General features: G+C 31.1%; 2 protein-coding genes across 2 annotated transcripts; one reads left to right on the top strand and one right to left on the bottom strand.

Annotated features, from left to right (window-relative positions):
- Nucleotides 1–431: 431 nt before the first annotated feature.
- Nucleotides 432–1,847, top strand: LOC141659817 (uncharacterized). The gene is made up of 4 exons (XM_074466744.1): nt 432–622; nt 708–973; nt 1,304–1,654; nt 1,738–1,847. Exons 1-4 carry the CDS (start codon nt 432–434, stop codon nt 1,845–1,847), a joined length of 918 nt encoding a protein of 305 aa, XP_074322845.1.
- Nucleotides 1,848–10,935: 9,088 nt separating this feature from the next.
- On the bottom strand, nt 10,936–13,173 carry LOC141659816 (transcription factor bHLH25-like). Its single transcript, XM_074466742.1, has 5 exons — nt 13,135–13,173; nt 12,864–12,993; nt 12,486–12,742; nt 11,829–12,221; nt 10,936–11,049 (listed from the first exon to the last, which is right to left on the bottom strand). The coding sequence occupies exons 1-5, from the start codon at nt 13,171–13,173 to the stop codon at nt 10,936–10,938; spliced, it is 933 nt and encodes a 310-aa protein (XP_074322843.1).
- Between the last annotated feature and the right edge of the window lie 8,206 nt (nt 13,174–21,379).

The raw sequence follows: 21,379 nt of genomic DNA, 5'->3' as shown, positions 1-21,379 counted from the left end.
AAAATGTAAAGGTAATCCTATTGCTGAAGCTTTAATGTTGATGAAAGGGATGCACTGGACATGACCTTTGCTCGAGCTTTTTATGCAAGTGCTTTATCATTTAATTTGAGTAGATGCCCCTATTTTAGAAAGGCTTTGCTGATGCTTTCTCATAGTAATGTCCCTGGATATGTCCTCCCAAGATATGATCGATTGCGCACGACATTATTGGCACAAGAAAAAAATCACATCTCTCAATTATTACAACCTATTAAAGTCACGTGGAGAAAAAAGGTGTTTTTGTTTGCTCAAATGGTTGGACTGACCTTCAGAAAAAGCCTCTAATAAATATCATGGTTGCTTCTTCCGGAGGTGCTATGTTCTTGAAATCAATAGATACAAATGGTATCTGAAAAGATGCAGAATTTGTTGCATCAGTTTTCTTGGATGCAATGGAGGTAATCGGGCCGCAGCATGTGGTTCAGATTATCACTGATAATGCTGCTAACTATAAGGCTGCTGGAGAGATTATTGAAAATAGATATCAACACATCTTTTGGACACCTTGTGTGGTTCACAGCATCAATTTGGCGTTAAAAGAGTATTTGCGAGCCACCAGAGAGATCAAGCCACTACCAACACTGTAAGTGGATACTAAATATTCTTAATGATGTTCAAGATATTAGGAATTTCATTGTTAATCACAACTTGGCTTTAAGCATATTTAGTAGCCATTCTGATTTAACGCTTCAAAGAGTTGCCGAATCACGATTTGCATCACACCTTATTATGGCTAGACGACTTAGAAGAGTACGCACTGTATTACAAAAAATGGTCATGGATGATAAGTGGCAGGTTTACAGAGAAGAAAGAAACAATGTTACTGACAACAAGGCGAGAGAAGTAAAGCGATGCATTGTGGATGATTTTTGGTGGGATCAGTTGGACTATATTTTGGCTATTACTGACCCCATTGTGGGAATGTTGAGAGAAGGTGATAAGACACCGTTGTTTTACACCTTATATATGATATGTGGGATTCCATGATTGAGGATGTAAAAAAATTCATTTTCGCACATGAAGGAAAGGATTTGCTTACTGGAAAATCAGTTTTTTTGAATTCATTCACCATATACTAGTGAGCAGGTGGAATAAAAGTAACACAGCTTTACACTGTCTCGCCCATTCTTTGGTACCTAAATACTACTGTGAAGTTTGGCTTCGAGGGGGAAAAATGGTATAACACGAATCTCTCCACATGAGGACGAGAAAGTATCTGTTAATAGAAATGAGTGTATTAAAAGGTTGTTCACAAATCCCATAGACTTGCAAAAAGTCTTTGCTGAATTCAAAGCTTTCTCAACCGGAATTGAGTACTTTAATCAAACCCATGTCATAGAAGGGAGGATGACAGAAAGTTTCATTTCTTGGTGGGCTAACCATGGAACAAGCGCACCATTGTTACAAGGTTTAGCTTTTAAACTACTTGAACAACCAGCTTCATCATCATGCACCGAGCGAAATTGGAGCACATATTCGTTAATTCAAACAGTGAAGAGAAATCGGTTGACTACATCGAGAACCGAAGATTTAGTGTTTGTGCATAATAATCTTCGTGTGTTGTCACGCAAGGATGAAGAATGTCTCAAGGGCCCTTCAAAATTCTGGGATGTTTGTAAGTTTCTTTCAAATTAAAATATAAATTCTTATGTCTTATTTTTAGAAGTTATTTGATATTATGTTAATATCATATTTTAGGTGGAGATAACTTTGATCCAGATGGACATGTCGGAGAATTTGCACAACTTTCACTTAATGAACCTGAGTTCGAAGTAATGATACATGAATATGAGGAGGATCACATGTAGTTTATTCGAAGAGCAGGCTAAAGAATTGTCTCCGGTTTATTTCCTTTATTTTATAACTATTAAGTTTAAGTTATTCATTAGAGTACTATTTTGTTTAAGTTTTTGACCTTGGTTGGAAGAATTATTATGTTTAAATCTGGATATTCGAGTTTAAGAATTAATTTTGATGGCGAAGTAGATATTTTTATTTTGTCAAGTTTCAAGTTATCAATTGATTGCATAAATAGTTATATATTTCAGAATTACATACTCTAAAGGTACATATATTGTAGTGTACTATATTGTACATATCGAATCCCCGTACCTGTATCCCAATTCGGACGAAGTCCCCGCATCCGTGTCCAAATTCGGATCCATATCCCGGGATCTTAAAATTTTAAAAATAAAATATCCGACACACGGATTCGCACCCGTGTCCGACACCTGTACTCGTGTCCGTGTAACTTAGCTCTTCAGTCGTCATCCATGAAACCCCACCTACGAACACTTTGAATTGCTCAGTTTCTTCGTCCATGGTTGATTCAATTGAGTGTCCGTGTAACTTAGCTCTTCAGTCGTCATCCATGAAACCCCACCTACGAACACTTTGAATTGCTTGGTTTCTTCGTCCATGGCTGATTCAATTGAGTTAAAAAACCTAATTTTGAGAAACCCTTAATATAAAAACGAGAGTCAGTTGAATCTTTCATATATTCGTATATAGCCTAATGCTCGACCCGATAGCTTGAGCGTGAAGAATAATCTAGCTCTTTATTTGTGGGCATAATAAATTATGTTCTCGCTCAGACTTTTTCCTTAGTATAATATTTTTTATAAAATATTATATAATATTAAAATAGATATATACTTAATTTTAAATAAGTTATTCAATATTTTTATTCTAATATTATAACTGAAATAAATAAATTATAACTTATTCTATACAATAAACATGTTATATTAGACTACAAAAAAATATTATACTATATTATAATATATTATATTATATTCGGAACGTTTCGAATTTTTCTCGCGAAAATCATATAAATATCATACCCATCCCATATTTAAACGATGTAAAATTTTCTATTTAATTTAGATCTCATTTTCTATTAAATTTTCTTAACAATGTAAACATCCCGTATTATCCCATTTCTATTTAAACAGAACGAGACGGTCTCATTCGAATCAGGTCGGGCCGGTTCCCCACTTAACCTGCCTCACAGAGGAGCCTAATAGTAACAGAGTTTGACGTTTAAACTAAAATTTTGAATTTTAAAAATTTAGAAACCCAAATTGAATCAAATGTTATAAAGTTAGTTTCGAAGAGCTGATTTTTAATGAGCCCTGGCTCAGTTCGATTTGGATTTAATACCAAAATATTTTGAAAATGGTCCCTGTTCATAAAAAGTAAAATATTTAATTTTAAGTGTTATCCTTATTTTTCACTTAACAAATGAAAGTTAATTACAGATAATTTTTCTTTTTTTGATAAGGAGTTTAAGGTGGAGCTTTTATGGCTCTCCAATTTAAATTTTATAGGTGCTACTTGTTATGAAAAAAAAATTATGCAAAAAAAGAAAGAAAATATTTTATTAAAAAAAAGAATCATTATTTATTAACGAGGAGTAAATAATATAAGGATGGTCCTTCCCTCTATTGTGGACTCTGCTCGGTCAGCTTTTATTCCGGGCCGGTCTATTTCAGACAATATTTTGCTAGCCCAAGAGTTATTTCGTGGATATGATAGAGAAATAGGCTCCTCTCGTTGTGATTTGAAGATCGATCTGCATAAGGCTTTTGACACCCTGAAATGGGAGTTTATTCTTGCAGTGCTTAATAAAATCAAGGTGCCTAACATTATGGTTTCTTGGATCAGGGCGTGCATCTGCACCCCATGGTTTTTAGTCAAGATAAATGGGACAATGCATGGTTATTTCAAAGGTTCTGTGGGCATTCGCCAGGGTGACCAAATGTCACCTTACATTTTCACCCTTTGTATGAATATTTTATCCAGTCTGCTTGCTAAGGTCCCTATGAACTACAAATTTCATTGGAGGTGCAAGGAGATGGGTATTACGCATCTCTTCTTTGCGGATGATGTCTTGTTCTTTGCTAATGGATCAAGGGATTCTGTGTTGCACATTATGCGCAATCTGGCCATTTTTTCGGACTGAAGTGGCTTGAAACCTAGTGTCCACAAAAGCACCTCCTTCCTTAGTAATTGTGCCCCGGATTTTTGCCAATGGTTTGATGAAAATTTTTCTATTCCTCGGGGAGATCTTCCTGTCAAATTCTTGGGGGTGCCACTTATCTCATCTCAACTAAGTATTAACGATTGTATTCCTCTTATTGACATGAATACTGGTAAACTTAATTCCTGGGCCAATTTACTTCTTTCGTTGGCAGGAAGAGCCATGCTTATAAAGTCCATTATCCATGCAGTTCAATCTTTTTGGAGTAATCATTTCTTATTGCCTACGGTTGTGCACTACAACATCCAATCTCTCTTGACAAAGTTCTTGTGAGGTGGTGCAAAGGTGGCTTGAAATTCGGTTTGTTTGCCCAAAGATGAAGGGGGCTTGGGTTTAAAGATATGGTTCTGTGGAATCAAGCTCAAATTATCCATCACCTCATTAGAGTGGTCACAAAATCTAGGACCCTTTGGGCAACTTGGGTTAACAAAATTATTTTAAAGAATAAGCACTTCTGGATTTTAGAAATCCCCACGGATTGCTCTTGGATATGGAAAAAGGTTTTGAGACTGCAATGCAAAGCTTTACAGTTCATATCTTATCACATTGTGGCTTCAATCATTTCTTCTAGAACTTGGTGTTTACCTAGCATTAACCCAAGAACGCACCACAGGGACCCTGTTCTTGACACATGGCTGGAGGGACTTCATTTTCCTCAAATTTCCTCTCGAGGAAGGGACCACATTTTATGGGATGGTTTTGACTGTGCAAAAATCAAAACCTGGCATATCTGGAACTTCATTCGCAACCATGGAGTCACCCCTGTTTGGCATAAAGCAGTGTGGAATAAAATCTGCATCTAGAGATACGCTCACCATCAATGACTAACTTGTTGGGGCCATTTGAGTACTCTAAGAAGACTGCACATATTTGGCATAATTACTACCCAGCAATGCTACTTATGCATTCTCGGAAGGGAAACCACTACACATCTGCTCATGCATTGTTCCTACAGCTACAGCAGATGGGTGCTAAACCAATTATTCTCAACCCTTGATATCTCGGTCAGTTGTGACACTTGGGTGAACTTTTTGGTGAGCCTCACTACTATGGAAGACCAGGCGCGAGGAACCTTGACTCTGTGTTTTGCCCAGGTCTATTGCTACCACATTTGGAGAGAAAGAAATGTCCGCACACATGGAAAAGGTGTCTTTGGCCCATGCAAACTTCTTAAAGGCATTATTGTTGATATTAAAGCAAGACTAGTTTTTTCTAAATGGTACCAGTGGATTGTTTGTGTTAGGCCAGACTTGGATACTTCTGTTTTTCTCAGTTTGTAGTAGCTTAGTATTTTTCCTATTTTGTTTTCTATCTCCGATCTTCTTTTTTAGATTGGTTATAGACAGTCCTGTGTATGGCATGTCATAGATCTTAGGGTGTTCCACCCTTCTTGTATATTATGTTTCTCTATCTATAAAATCAATTTAGCAAAAAAAAATAATATAAGGATGGAGAAAAAAGTAAAGAATAATTTCAAAAGTGGGTGATGACTCCAATGATGCTCATTACTAATATATCTAAATTAAATTATAAATATATTATTTCTAAAATTTGTGCATTAATGGCTCTACTCAGTTATTTTAGTCGGTTTGAAAAGTAAAAGTTGAACTCAAACCGATAAATTTGAATTTTTTTAATTACAAAAACAAAAAACAAACCAAGTATTTAAAATTTTGATTTGTACAATTTTGAATCGGTTTTAACTAATTAAGGGTCCGTCCGAGGTTTCTTAAAAAATGTAACTTATAACTTAAAGTTGAAAAGTGTCATATAAGTGATATGAACATCGTAACTTATAAGTTATTTAGGTGTTTGGATAATTTTTGGTTTAATTTACTTATAAGTTGAAAATGTGTTTGGTAAATCATAACTTATAAGTTATTAAATTTATTTCAAAATTTTATTATAATAATTTTAATACAAGAATTTTAAATTAAAAATATTCAAAAACTACAATATATAAACTTGCATAGTATGTTGAATTACATTTTGTTATAATTGAACACATTTAACTTTTTTTAAAAGAAAATAAAACAAACAAAATTACAAACAAAATGTTAAATAAAAATATACGACGTCATTAACAAAGTATTTACATGGAAATAGAAGAAATCTAATATTATTATATTAAGAAATATTAAACAACGAAAATAAGTAGGATGTGAAAATGAGAAAGTACATATTTACGTACAGGTTCGACTTATGGATGAAAACAAGCAAATAAGCAGACACTGTCCCCCAATCTGAAATGATCATTTTAGCAAAAAAGTAGTGCAGAATGAGGGGCCAAACAGCCACTAAAATGGGACTGGTTTTTGTTTCATTTCGTTCCATTTCTTTGTTAAATGTCGAGATGATATATGAACCCTACCCCCACTTAAGAGCTTAAAGAGTTTACGATGATCATAACCCAAAGTAGGGCCGAGTATTCAGTCGGTTCGGTCCAAAATCGGACCGAACTGAATAAACTGAAAAATTGGGCCAAACTGATCGAATAGATCAAAAAATTGAATTGTCACTTTTTCTTGTACCGGATCGGACCGAAGTTTTATTATAGACCGGATCGGATCGAATCGAAATAATTTCGGTCCGGTTTTGAACCGTACGGACCGAAATTTTTTTCAAAAAAATTGTTTTAAAAAATAAACCAAAAATTATAAAATCTAAAACAAAATTAAAGTAATGTGATATGTAGAGTTTTAAAAATGTATAAATACAATTACAAATTTAAAATATTATTATAATTTTTAAGATTTATGTAAAATGTACATAATATAAAATTATAGTATTTATGATTTGGTCTATTCGGTATATTCGGTCCGGACCGAAATATTTTTCAAAGGAACCGAACTGAACCGAATTTTATTTCGGTCTATTCGGTTCGGACCGAATAGACCGAATTTCTGAAAAAATTAGGACCAAACCGAACCGAATTAGCACTGTTCGGTTCGGTTTTTCGGTTTCGGTTCCGTTTTCCTCAACTCTAGCCCAAAGGTACCAAGAATGTTTTACTATGTTTTATTAATTATAGTTAAACATGATAAATGAATATGTGCGAGATTAAATTTTTTTATTAATCAAATGAAATTATTTATTTATTCAGATTAAAAATTATCTCTATTTTATTAGAAACATAAAAAATTATTCGGTTGACGAGATTATTCGTTTATTCAATATTCATATATCGAGATTATACCGTAATAATATCCGTAGGAATTTTTCCTAGTTTTTATATCGTTATCATGTAATAAATATGCGTACCTTTCGTTTTAACTTCATTTGAATGACACTATGAAGAAGTTGATTCCTTAAAATTGGGTTTCCTCTTACAAAACTCGTATCGTGTCCGCCGTATCTTTTGAAATTAATTGCCTCGATCATTCTTGCGTTTTCATTATTGACAGCTCCAGCTTCACTAATTAATCCAACTAGTTTGTCTTAATCTCATTAAACATGACTCGATAGTCAAATCAATTGAGCCCTCTACTTATTACACATTACTCCCTCTATTTTTCACATAATTCTAAATTTCTTGTCGGCTTAAATTAAATATTTTTTTTTTACTTTTTTTTTGTAAATTAAAATTTTAATTATATATTTTTATTCATAAAAAATAAAAAAATATTATTTTAATTATGCAATCAAAATACTTAAAAAAATATATACAAAAGCCAAACGCCATGTAAAAAATAATTAAAAATAGAGGGAGTAATAACTTGCGAAAATTCTTATCGTCCATTCCGAGAACAAAAGAAATTATGATGTCTATTTGGTTTAACCTTTCCTAGTAACACAAATACACGATTATGCACTCAGGAATGACGTATCCACACGTCAATTTTCTGATCTTTAAAGATTTTCATGGATGTGTGAAACAAAAAAACTTTGGTGTTACGTTTATGTATAATGGAGCCAGCTAGCAAATCAGGTTCGCAACATATATAGTGAACCTCACGTTGTTCCAGACAAATTCTGGATTTTATCCGCGTCGTCGAATCATATACTGGCTCCATATTGTCTAAATTCTAAATAAGATATGCAAACTAAGATTATATGAAAAGAAGGAGTGAATGTATATAAGCATGCTACGTGTGACACAAAGTGTATCATGTACTACTATTTAATTAGAAATGTAGAAACATTCTAAATAAAGAGTAAAGACAAGTTTAATTAGATCAATTAGCTGTACACAAAATGCATTATTATTTGAGCAGTGTTAGGTTGTCTAAAAAATTTTTCAAAATTTTTATCAAATAATGTGACAAATATATGTCATATTTTAATTTATGAGCATGTATATTTAGGAAAGTTGCTATTTATTATACGGCATATAAATATTTTGGGAAGTTTTTGGGAAAAAATTTGGGAAACATCATATATGCAGGGAATGTGTATGAAGCAAAGCTAAGATGCAATGGTGGTAATTCAAAATTTAAAGTTTTTTTTACATGTCACACGCTTGTAAGCTATAGAATAATACAATAAAACGTAATGGACTGTTCGATTCTGACACTTCCACACATAACATACTAGGAAGTTATATATATATATTAATATTTGCAAGTGATAATTGTTTTATTAACATTTAATTTTATTATTTAAATTATTATTATATTTAATGAAATTCCATGATTTTAATTTTTAATTTATTATATTTTGTGCACTCTAAATTTATTATACTATTTCTTCAAATTTAATTTTATTTTATTAATAACAGATACAATTTAATAAAATATTTATTTTCTATTAATGTCATCTAAAACTTGTAATCAAAAATAATAATTCCGAAAAATGAATTTTTTCATTAGTTGTATTGCCCCCGAAGATAAAAAAAGTAATACATATAAAATATAGACTTAGACTTAATGTATTATCCCTGAAAATAATAAAATATAGATTTAAACTTAATGTATTTGTTAAATATATGATACTATTCGGGTCTTACTCTAACACCTTAAGGTTTTAGATGAGCTGGTTACTCAACATGGTATCAGAGCTTAGGCTGGCTGACAGGAGATCTAAGGCTCGATTTCCAGCCACCCCCAACATTCTAACAATTTATTGTGGACACTAAAGACAATTATGTCCCAAAGATGGGCGCCGGTATTCCACTCTTCGACCCATTAATGGGCATTAATGGGCTTTCGAGTGAGGGGAGGGTTAAATATATGATCATATTGGAAAATTTCTCTAATACCTTAGGATTTTAGATGATGTGGTTAGTCAACAGTATTATCCCTAAAAATAATGATATAAAGATTTAGACTTACTATTTTGAATTTTCTGACCCAACCCACATTAACTGGCTTACACAATTATATAGAGGGGGTTAGACTCAAATGAGAACTAGTTTCCCGGAGAATTATTATGTTATGTAATTATGTTTTAAGTGTTCTGTAAAAAAAATCACTTTTTTTAGTTGCATAAAATTTTTTTATAAATATATTTTAGTTTTACATAACACGTCAAAAGTTTAATAAATATTGTCGTGATTACTATAGAACACTAAATAGAGAAATATAGTATGTTATGTGATTTGTGCATAACATATATATATGTTGTGTAAAAAAATTTCTCATATTTTTTTATATATATACAAATTTTTATTTTCATTAACATAACATATATATTTTGAATAAAAGATACAAAAAAATATAAGAAAAATGAAGTATTCTTTCTTCAATTAAGATATTCTTCATAAAATCCAACCCAAATTATTGTCAAATCATTGGGGGAAACTAAGAAACTGGATTTCGGTATTACTAGAACTACAAAAATAACCCGTATTAACAACACACGTGAGTTCCTTTACTAAGAAATAGCTATCAAATGCAAACTTTCATTTTTTTGAGAAAGTTGTGAAAAGAAAATTGGAACCTTTGGAATTAGTCTTTTAGAAATTTCTTATTTGAGTTTTGAAATTTTCCCAATAACTCTTTTACCTCTTAGCTAAAACCTTTCCTTTATTATGACATTGAAGTGAACTAAATTCGCTTATGATCAATATAATTTGTATTTTGATTATTCATATAAACAAATGCTTTTCTATTTAAAGAGTTTGGTTTTAAAATTTATATCGCACAAATATCGAGTTCCAGCCTATGCAATCAGTTAATTGCAACATTTTACTTTGGAAAAGAAAAGGAGAGAATGATTGCGAGAAAGTAACAAAATTTTTTTTTATCTAAAGAGGGAGCAAACTGCTTGCAACATATACATCAACCTAGTTACTATGATTAATAGTAAAATTAAAAGTTAAGCACTTAATAGAAACTTTGGAGGCAATAGAAATGAAATACAATAAGGTGAAAAACAACAATTTGAATCAGTGATTTGCCGGATTAGAACGGTATTTACAAATTGCCAAATTAAAACGGGAATGTAACTGAAAATTTATATAAGTCAAAGGAAAATAAAATTTTGTATATGTGGTGTGTTTTAATTGAAATGACCCATGTATTCACCCAATTAAAACATCTCACATTAATTGATAAATTATTATAGACAAATTTTTTGTACAAAATTCTTGTACCTAGCGCTACTCTAGTCAAATAACAAAGCAAGTCATGCATGCAAAAGCTATGTAAGGACTTTGTAGAAAAACTTGAATCGAACCCAATACGTAAAAGAAAAGGCATTATTAATTAACATACACCATTTAGTTGGATCGCTTATTTAACCTAGCTAGCTAAACTAATTACAAGTACATTCCAACTGGAGGACGTTGTATCATTCACATACGCATAGTGGAACACGGGAAGTAATATATAATAAAAATAAAGCGGGAAATACCTATATTTTACATATATTTACAAGGATATATAGTTCATGCAGTAGAGGATATGCTAGTCATATCATATGCATATCGCCGTTTGAGCTTGTGATGCTTGTTGCTCTGTAAACCCGTTGAAAGTAGAATGTAGAGTTTTTTTAAGTTCTCTCTGTGACAAGCAGAACTCCGCATCCATCTGCATTTATTAACCATAAATTAGTTAAGTGATTATATTATGTACATATTTACTAAATTTATTATCAAGAACTTAACCATTCTTCACACAGTATCAGCATATGTAAATCATCTTATGTGCGGTTAGTAGTTTATTACTAATCATCACTAATAAAAAATGAAATAAAATGTAAAATTTATAAATTTTTGAGTTTTGATGTTACAATTAAAATATTTGACATCAGTTAGAATGACAATAACTTAATAAGAGTATATGAGATTTTTATAAGGATACATTAATAACTAATTATGCATATGAAAATTATTATTTTACTCTTTTTAAACTGACTTGTAACGAGTGATGAGTTATTGAATCATATATGCATCTGATTGTTGGTTTTGATGTTATACATAATAAAATTTCTCCGCTAACGGATTTAATAACATTACATGTTCTCGTTACTATCCTAACTCTTCAAATTGTTGTTTTTGATGTTATACATAATAAAACTTCTCCGCTAACTGATATAATAACATAACATGTTCTCGGTACTACCCGAACCTAGAGCCCCACTAGCATTCTTAAATTTGCATGAGAATTTCTAACTTACCAGTTGCTTATTTTCTAGTTTGCATATGAATTATTATTACCAAAGCCTTCTTATCGTGATGATTCATTTCATAGAGATCATCATCCATCATGCATGAAATAGTACTATAGGCAATAATTTAACTAATTAATAGCTGGAATTATAAATATGATTGCCGTAAAAACATGCATGGAGGGAGATTAATACAAACCTGAGCAGAGATAGTGATATCCATAGCATAGCTGCCAAAAGGCAAGGCAGTACTATTGAGAATAGTAAGATGAAGCTTCTCAACTTCAGCAAGAAGTTTAGGTAGAAAGTTCTTATACTTCTCGCAGAATATCTTGATGAGAATACTATTTTCTGATTTCCTTATTTCGATATCTGGAAGTCCTTCATGATCATTACTAGCAGACAGCTCAAGCGAGTTTGGATCATCTTCACAACATGAACCATCTTCACTACCTGAAATTTGCGACTTCTTCACAAGCACAACTGATTCCAGAGACTTCTTCTTCTTTATCTCCTCCTCAAGCGATCTGATACGTTCTTCAAGATGCTTCACGTACTTTGTTGCACTTTCTAGTACCGAAGCTTTGTCCATCTTTATACAAAATTAATTTCATTCAGAACAAGTTACACTGTGTAATTAAAAGGATAAAAACTGTTGAAATTACTAATGCATTTCTAGAATATCCAGAATTTTTTTATGTAATAAATAAGATTAAGATAAGGATGTATGAGACTATTCTGGAGAGTCTTTACAGTTCCCAGAATGAAATATAAATAGTCATATGTACTTATTGGATGAACAACATGAATTAAGATAAAATTTTAGCGTGCGTAGCGTAGATTATACAGACAGTACCTTCTTGAGGCCAGGGATCATAGCTGAGAGTGCTATCAAGCGTTGGCTAATGTTTTCCCTCCTTTTTCTCTCGGCGATGATGTGATCTTTGGAAGTTATAGGAGCAGATTTGAAGAGATGCTGGTTATTCGTTTTGTGACTACCAGATGGGAAGCTCCACATTACTTCATTACTATACTCTGTCTCTTCATTCTTCGGCTTCAATACCCATTGAAACGGATGAGATCCGGGTTGAGCTGGACCGCCCATGTTCATCCCTGGTAAGTTCGTACAAAAAATTAAATGTTAGCCTCTCTAATTATATCTTGGATGAAAAATTAAATTTTGAAGCAGAATTTGTGTGTGATGTACTAGAAACTTTTGGGAGTTTATTGTTACCGGTATGCATCCCGCTTTGAGTAATTTCAGAAGAGAAAGAACTAAGATATTGCTGAGTAGTAGCATTAGGATGATATTCATCCTCATTTTGCATGAGATGAATATTAAAGTTGTTGCAATCATCCATTCCCTGCAATATATTGAATTATTCTTCCCTTGCAATTAAATGAAATCAGGAAATATTTAAGTGTTTGGATCTATCAGTACTATTTCCAGGGATTTATACATAAAAATGATCAAGATCGATGAATGCATTCATTACTGTTCTTACCAATTCAGGAAAACATCTGGCATACGTTGACATATCCATTGATGCTCGAGTTGGAACCAAATAATACAATTGGACGTGATCAGATACACAGAGAGAACCGATTATCTATATCTTCTGCAGAATAAGAAATTTTGAGCTTGTTAGTACTGTAAAACAACAAATTCAACACAATTTGAGGTTCAAGTTGTTTGCACGGACCAAAAACAATTAAAATAATAAGAATATATGAACAAAAAGTACTCCATGCATATATATATGAAACACTGCCCAGATCACAAAATATGAAGTAGCGTCAAAGCATGTATGGTGTGAGAGTTTATTAGGGTTACCCAGTATATAATTAATTAATGGAAGAGGGTATGCAAAACACTTGCCGTATTCAACAAGAAGCTAAGATAAAAAAGACAAGTAGAGAGCAAATTTATAGTTGAAAATATTTAGAACTCTGTCTACCTTCTACACCTTTATATTTTAAGCATAGTTAGTAAATGGAGTTATTTGCAAAATGTAACCCATAATTTAATTCAAATATATTCTTTTACCTATACTTTTTATAATTATAATTTATATTTTCTTATTATTTTCGGCGCGATAAATTGCACAATTTTCATTAAATTTGTTAAAATTCTCAGGGCTATTTTAGAAAATTAAAATATTTAACTAAGTTAGACCTTTATTTAAGCATTTTGACCATCTAAGCGATGATTTTCAAAAAATTTTGAAGAACGAAAGTTATAGAAAACGAAAAGATCTTTTCGAAATAATAATATTCAAAATTATTAAAAATTTAACGAAGCTAAAATTAAGTAAAATATATACTTAATGAATTATTACAAATATTACAAAAAAATATTTCAATTTTAAACTTTATTATTTCGAGAAGATCTTTTCATTTCGAAAATTATCGTTTACAGGGTCAAAAAGTTTAAATAAAGGTGTAATTACAATTAAATATTTTAATTTTTTAAAATACCCCTGAGAATATTAACAAATTTAACGAAAATCGTGCAAGCGCTGAAAATAGTAAGGAGATGCAAAATACAGTTATAAAAAAGTATAGGTAAAGAAGTATATTTGGACCAAATCAGGAAATGAATTTTACAAATAACTCTTGTAAATATTATATTTTATAGTTTAAGTGACTTACTTTTAATTTTTGAATGTTCCGAAAAATAATATTTTTATGTATAACATTTATTTAAAATTATTATAACTACATATTCATATAATATACTAAATTTGATATACATTACCTCATTTGTGTGATTTATTTTAAAATTAAGCTTTAATTTCTTGAAAACGATACTAGCTAGTCAAACAAACTCACATATAACTGGACCAAGCAAGTCTATAATTAGGCCTGAACTGTTCAACCTGAATCTTGCTCCTCTAAACAAATGTGGCAATCAAAACTTGGTAGTATCAGATACTTATTTCATAGGAGTATATATATTATCCTCAGATAAACAATGTTTATGATTTATTTTGTAATACATTCATCAATTTAATCTGTGTGCAAGCTGAATCGATCAAATACCAATATTTACTTATTATTTTAGCAACGGCATATCTTAGTTTTGTCTTTAATCAGCAACGTGTTCCTCCATATCAACCAAACTATATAACTAGAAAAAAAAAATATTTGCCCAGCTTGTACATACGACGACGATATTTTCTGTCGTAGATTTATTATTTTATTGAGTATGTGGGTCCATTCTTCCTTACTTACTACGCAATATTATCTTGTGACGAAAAAACGAACTTACTATACTCGACCAAAAATTATAAAATGGCCAAATTTATTGTAGTACGTACCCAGGCTTATATATATTTTCTGCACTTATTACTTTAATATTTGGAGCAACAAGAACTCTCTGCTCTTTGAAGATAGTTATATATATCGGACATGAAATAAAAAATTATTTTAAGAAGAATATATTTAGAGTTTATAATACTGAACAGTCATATATACAAGGTATACGAATTAACCTTTGATGTTTTATGATTATTTAATATTGAATTAAAATTTCTAAATTTCTTGCTGAAATTTCAATAATATATTTCACCAACTTGCATAACTTCTAAAATAAAAGAATTTTGATTATGAAATGAAACTTATATGGAGTTCCCGTTGAGTCCTGCAAGTTATCTATACTATTATATTAAAAAATAAATATTAAAAGTTTGGTTAATTATTAATCCTTATTTACGGCCATATTAAATTGATACGAATAGTTAGATATAATTTTAAAAATTATTATTGAAGTGATATAAGATATTTGAATAATAATATATTATAAAATTATAATTTATAATATATAATAATAAAAATGACTGATTATATACTAATACTAATTAATTATACGATTCTAAAAATGAAACCATAATATTATTAGAGATGCTTGTAGTTGGTAATCTAATAATCTAAATATAGTATCACATAGCTGAAATAGCTTGAGAGGATAAATCTGATTCTTAAAATACGTTTGAATGCAGGATCATCAGAATAATATAATACGTTTTCTAACATTATGTTAATTATAAGTTGCATTCTAGAACGTCTGTGGAAGTGAACATGTATAGCTGAGCTGGAATGAATAAATTAAAGATTTTAGTCAAAGATAAAAGAAGAAAATCTTCAAATCGGTACAACTAAGGGCTTCATGATTATGACACTGGGAAATCATCTCATAATACACACTACTTTCTTTCTAGCCTAGTCAAGCCCAGAAGTTCAATTAAGTAATTAACTCCTGAATTTAATATTTTTCAATACAAATTAGAATGATGAGTTGCAACTTGCAAACCCTTCACTTTGATAGCTATACAAATATCAACAATTTATGGACCTCCATGTTTGTCATGATGATCATAATTAATAATTTATTTATTGTGTCCACAACTTCCTTCTAAATTAATCAAATCGAGAGTACTACAATATTTTGGAGTCCACAGGGACCCACTAATTCCTTTCGTTAACAGACCAATTTCATAAATTTAATATGTTCAAATTTTGTGTTGCTTGCCTTATAGTGTGATAGAATTTTATTTATAGCACGTTTTATTCTTATAAATTTAAAAAATTACTTCTTTTATCATACATAAAATTTTATTAACATACAATATAATTTTACATTAAACCCTGATAAATTAATAATCTCGATTAATTAATAATTTTTTATGATCCCGACTCGGCCCCTTTAATATAAATTAATAATTCGCTAAATTTATAAAATAAATTTATTATTATTAAATATATAAATCTCATATAATATAAAAATTAATATTTTATTTTACATCAAAATTATGTATTTATTTTAAGATATACTTTTAAATTAAGAATCTACTGTAAAAAATTGATTTATCCACATACTTGATCCTCTACCATTCTTCGTGCATTATGAAGTTTTAGCGTACCATTTACATATTACATGATAAATTGCACATTATCATTGTTACTTTAAGGTCATATATACTATCATATTCAACTTCAACTTCTTGCTTATTTTTGATAACACTATTAATAATTTGTTATATTCCAACAATTTTGTCACTGTTCCATTTTCGTCAATATAATAAATAACATTTTTGGCATATATTTGTATATATATATTAAAAAATAAAAATAATGTATATCGATTAACTAGTATTTCGATTAATTAACAATTTTATCCATTTCCGAGTGTATTAATTTATCGAGGTTTACCTATATAATCTTTGTTTAACTTATGATTTTATATTCTAATTTATTTTATTTTATTGGGTTCAAATTCTAAACTTATTTGGGTAATGGCCTAGAATGCCTATTTTAGAAAAAATATGGCCCAAAATATTTATACTCAAAACTCTTAATCCAAGATATTGATCAGACACATATATATATATGTGCATGTCCCGAGATATGCATTTTGAGAATGCGTATCATGCGAACGCATTTCCCACATGCGTCTTTTTCCTTGGATTTTTGTTGGTGAAATTAGAAAAAAATAAAAAGTGATAATAATAATATTGAATAAGCATTATACAAATATACATAAAGGATACACATTTGTATCCTTTATAAGATTGCAGGGATACATAAAAATTGATAGGCATTTGTCAAGTGTGTATCCATTGAATTCCTTATACTATCTGCGTGTGTCCCATAGATATTTTGAAGCTTCCATCGCGCATATATGTATTTTTGGTCGTCATTGTTGAAATGCCGGTATTCTAGATATTTTCTCATGGACCATTTATTATTCTTGTTTTGTAACAATTTTTGAAAATATTGATAATATTTCAGGAGATTGAATAATTTATAGAAACTATCAAAAATATCAAATTTTCTTAGTTTTTTTACGATTGTACTATTTACCAAAAATATTTGAAAAAATATTGTGCAACAAAAAATAACAAAATATGCAAATAGTTGCATCGATTTTTTTGTTGTTGTTGAATTTGAAGTTGCATAGGGTTGTAAAAAATCATCGATGTTGCATCTAATTGCAGATAAATCATATTTTTTGCAAATAAAAATACGAAAAATAGTATTTTTATAAATAAAAATTTTGAAAAATAGTATGTTTCCAAATAAAAATGTTTTTTTGTATTTTTTTAAAAAAATGCCAGTATTGCGAAAAACTTTGTGATTTTGGTATTTTTAAACGTAATATTTAAATCGAAAGTACTAACATGTTTAAATATTAAAAAATCAAAATATATTAACTTCATGTCTAACTTAAAACATATTCTGATCAAAGAGCATTCAAATATTTTTTTTGACAGTAAATGAAGCTTCATTAATTCACCAACTCTTTCAAAACATAATCATAAAGATGACTAGGAACATTACTCCCGTCAAAATCACGATCTGGATAATAATACGATGCCCTAGCAAATTCATGAGCCACCGTATTGGCAGAACGTCTAATAAAAATGCAACTTAACATTGCTCAAAGACTTAAGCATATGACGACATTGCTCCACAATCTCCCCAAAAGGAGAGATCATCTGCACACAGCTCCTTATTACCTGTATCACAGCTAGGCAGTCGGACTCAATTTCGACCAGCATCCATGTTGTAAAAGACTTGCCTGTACTTTAACAAGGCTAAGACATTTTGTCAACTCTAAATAAGTTGCATTGTTATCTTAATTTATATTTTATACTTGTAACACTTAAAGTCTGTAAAAATGCAAAGGAACAGACTGAAGTCTTTTTCCTGAAACAGTATCAAGCCTAAGGATTCTATCTGGAAGAAGATCAATAAGATCATGCCTCAGAAGAATTTTGAAGAAGCTTGGAGTTGAATAAATCTATTTGAAGAAAAATACTTTAAGTCAAGTTCTCTACAAGTCACAGATTTAATGTTATAGAGAAGTCATTCGAGAACTCTAGAATGGCTTATCGAGAAGTCAGGAAAGCTACTAAAGAACTCAGAAAGATATCGACAAGACAAATTGAAGACATGAAGATTGAAGATATTGACAAGTCATTTCTTCACTAGAGAACTCGGAGTTATCGACAAGTCTACATTCATTAGAGAACCCTGAGTTATCGATAAGTTAAGTTCCACTAGAGAACTCAGAGATATCGATAAGTCAAAATTCACTAAAGAACTCAGAGATATCGACAAGTCAAATTTTACTAGAGGACTCTGAGATTTCGACAAGTTAATTTGACTAGAGAACTCTGAGAAATCGACAAGTCAAGAAGCCACTTGAAAATTAAGAGTTATCGATAAGTCAAAGTGAAGATGTGAAGGCTAGAGATCTCGAAAAGCCAAAGTTCTCTTATAGAGAACTGAAGACCTCTAAAAGCCAAACTAAATATAGAGTACTAGAGATCTCGATAATTCAATATACTTATCGAGATGTCAAGTGTTCTATATACCTAAACTGGAGATCTCGATGTACAATCTCAAAGTACAAGGTTGCAGATCAGTTCAATATCCAAGATAAACAATCAACAAACAATCCAACAGCTGGATTGACAAGTCTACAAAAAGCAGCTTGAAGAATGTGCAAGATCAATGGCAAAGATTAACTGACAGAGGAAGATTAAAGTAAACACGGGATGCTAAAGATATGCTAAGCTAGAAATGGAAGATCTGTTTTTTTATAAATAGAAATGACAAGTGACAGTTTAGAAAAGCTAATAGCATGTCTTATTACACACTGTGTAAACCAACAGTTAACTAAGTTATAAAGTTAACACTGGTCCTTAGTCAGTTGTAACATTTTTAGATCAAATTTCTTGTAACACTCTCAAGAAGAAGCTAAGCTCTTTATCAACAAAGAGCCTAAAATTTTTGTAGCAAAACAGTCTTAATTTTAATATAAAATTAAGTGAGTTTTGAAGATCTGTGTTCTTTATTTTTCTGCAAGTTAATCTCGGCATGAACACATTTCACTACAGGAATTAATTTACTTTGTTCAATCACAAACATTCAAGAAAAGTTCAAAAACAGTAAAACACATTCACCCCCCCCCCCCCCCATGTGTGTTATTCATTTCCTAACAAGTGGTATCAGAGCCAAATCTGAAAGTAAACAGATTTAAGATCTTGGAAGAATGAATACACAGAAAATCAGTAGCATCAAAATTCCTACCTTTGATAAAGCTAACTACACTCTTTGGAAAAAGATGTTGTTCATCAAGATGGCCAATCCACTCTACATACAGATCCTCAAGAATGTACCATTCATTCCTATGGTTAGAGTTGAGAAATCTATAGATGGAGACATGGTTATCCCAGCTCATTTTGCTCCAAAAGATCCTTCTGAGTATTTTGACCCTGAAAAGGAGAAAGTCTCCCTTGATAGTAGCTTGCAATTAATATTGATTGAGTCACTTGACTTTGTGATGTACAACAACATTTTCAACTGTGACACTGCCAAGCAAATATGGGAAAAGATTGAGATACTCTGTGAAGGAACTGAAGAAGTTAGGTCAAACCAAAGAAGAATACTGATTTCACAGTTTGAGGGTTTTATGACAAAGTCAAAGGAAAGTGTTACTGATATGTTTGAAAGGTTAAACAAGCTGATATATGACATGCAGCTTCATGACAAATATTATGAAGCTGAAGAAGTGAACTTGAAGTTCTTTCTTACTCTCCCTGATCATTTGGAATAAAAAATCTCAGCAATCAGAGAAGGGAGATATTTGAGTAGAATAACTCTGGAAGTTCTATATGGAATTCTCAAAATATATGAACTAGAGATGATTCAAAGGCAATCATTGAGATCAGGTCAGGGACATTTTGTGGATGGTTCAAGTGCTTTAATTATAAATGAAAGTCAAACATCTAATGATGAACTAAAATCTCAAACTCCAGTTGCCTCAACAAGTGAGCAAAGAATAAATGATTCACAGGAACAAGTCAATTTTGGAATTGGAAAAGGATGAGTTCTATACTCTTGAAGAACTGGATGAGCTAGATCAGTCAATGGCCTATTTAGCTAGGAAATTCTCTAATATTAGAGTAAAGAAGCCAAGATACTTCAAGAATAAAGGACAGTCCTTCAACAAAGACAGCAGCTGGAAGGAAAGAGGAAAGTACAATTCTGACAGCAAGAATGGCTACAAAACTGGATATGTTGATAGATCTAATGTAAGATGCTTCAATTGTGATGAACAAGGCCACTTTGCTACAGAATGCAGGAAACCCAAGAAAGCAAAGAAAGACAAGGCTTATCTTAAACTTGAAGCAAAGTATGAAGCTCTTTTAAGGAAACAGCAAAGTAAAGCTTGTATTACAGAGGGTAAAAGTTGGGATGACCCTGAAAATGATGAAGATGAAGAATTTGGTAATTATGCACTCATGGCCCTGGAGTAAGGAGAATCTTCATCATCTAAATCACAAACACCAACTCTTACCACTACTGATTTAAATATGAATCAATACAAGGAAACTGTTGAAAAGATGAGCACAGAAATATTTCACATTCACACAAGCATGGTTGCTGCTAATAAAGAAGTTAGAAGATTAACAAAGATAAATGAGAAGCTTGAAAGTGAGAAGCAAGAAACTGAATTGTTGTTGGTGGAGCTTGAAGGTTTAAAACAAGAAAATGCTTATCTAAAGAACAAGCTTAAGTGTGCAAATGAAATTGAAGCAGTGCTCAGGGAGAAGCTGGAAAAGAATGAAGTGAAGATGAAATCTTTCAGGAATGCATCTGAACTGGTCGGACAGTATCATGAGAAGAATAAGCCATGTGAAAACATTGCTATTGGGCTTGACTATGATGCCATGAATGACA

Source organism: Apium graveolens, chromosome 5 (genome assembly GCF_009905375.1).
Source record: "Apium graveolens cultivar Ventura chromosome 5, ASM990537v1, whole genome shotgun sequence".
NCBI lineage: Eukaryota > Viridiplantae > Streptophyta > Magnoliopsida > Apiales > Apiaceae > Apium > Apium graveolens.
The sequence above is the reverse complement of the archived record's forward strand: the minus strand, read 5'-3'. Positions and strand labels throughout refer to the sequence as shown.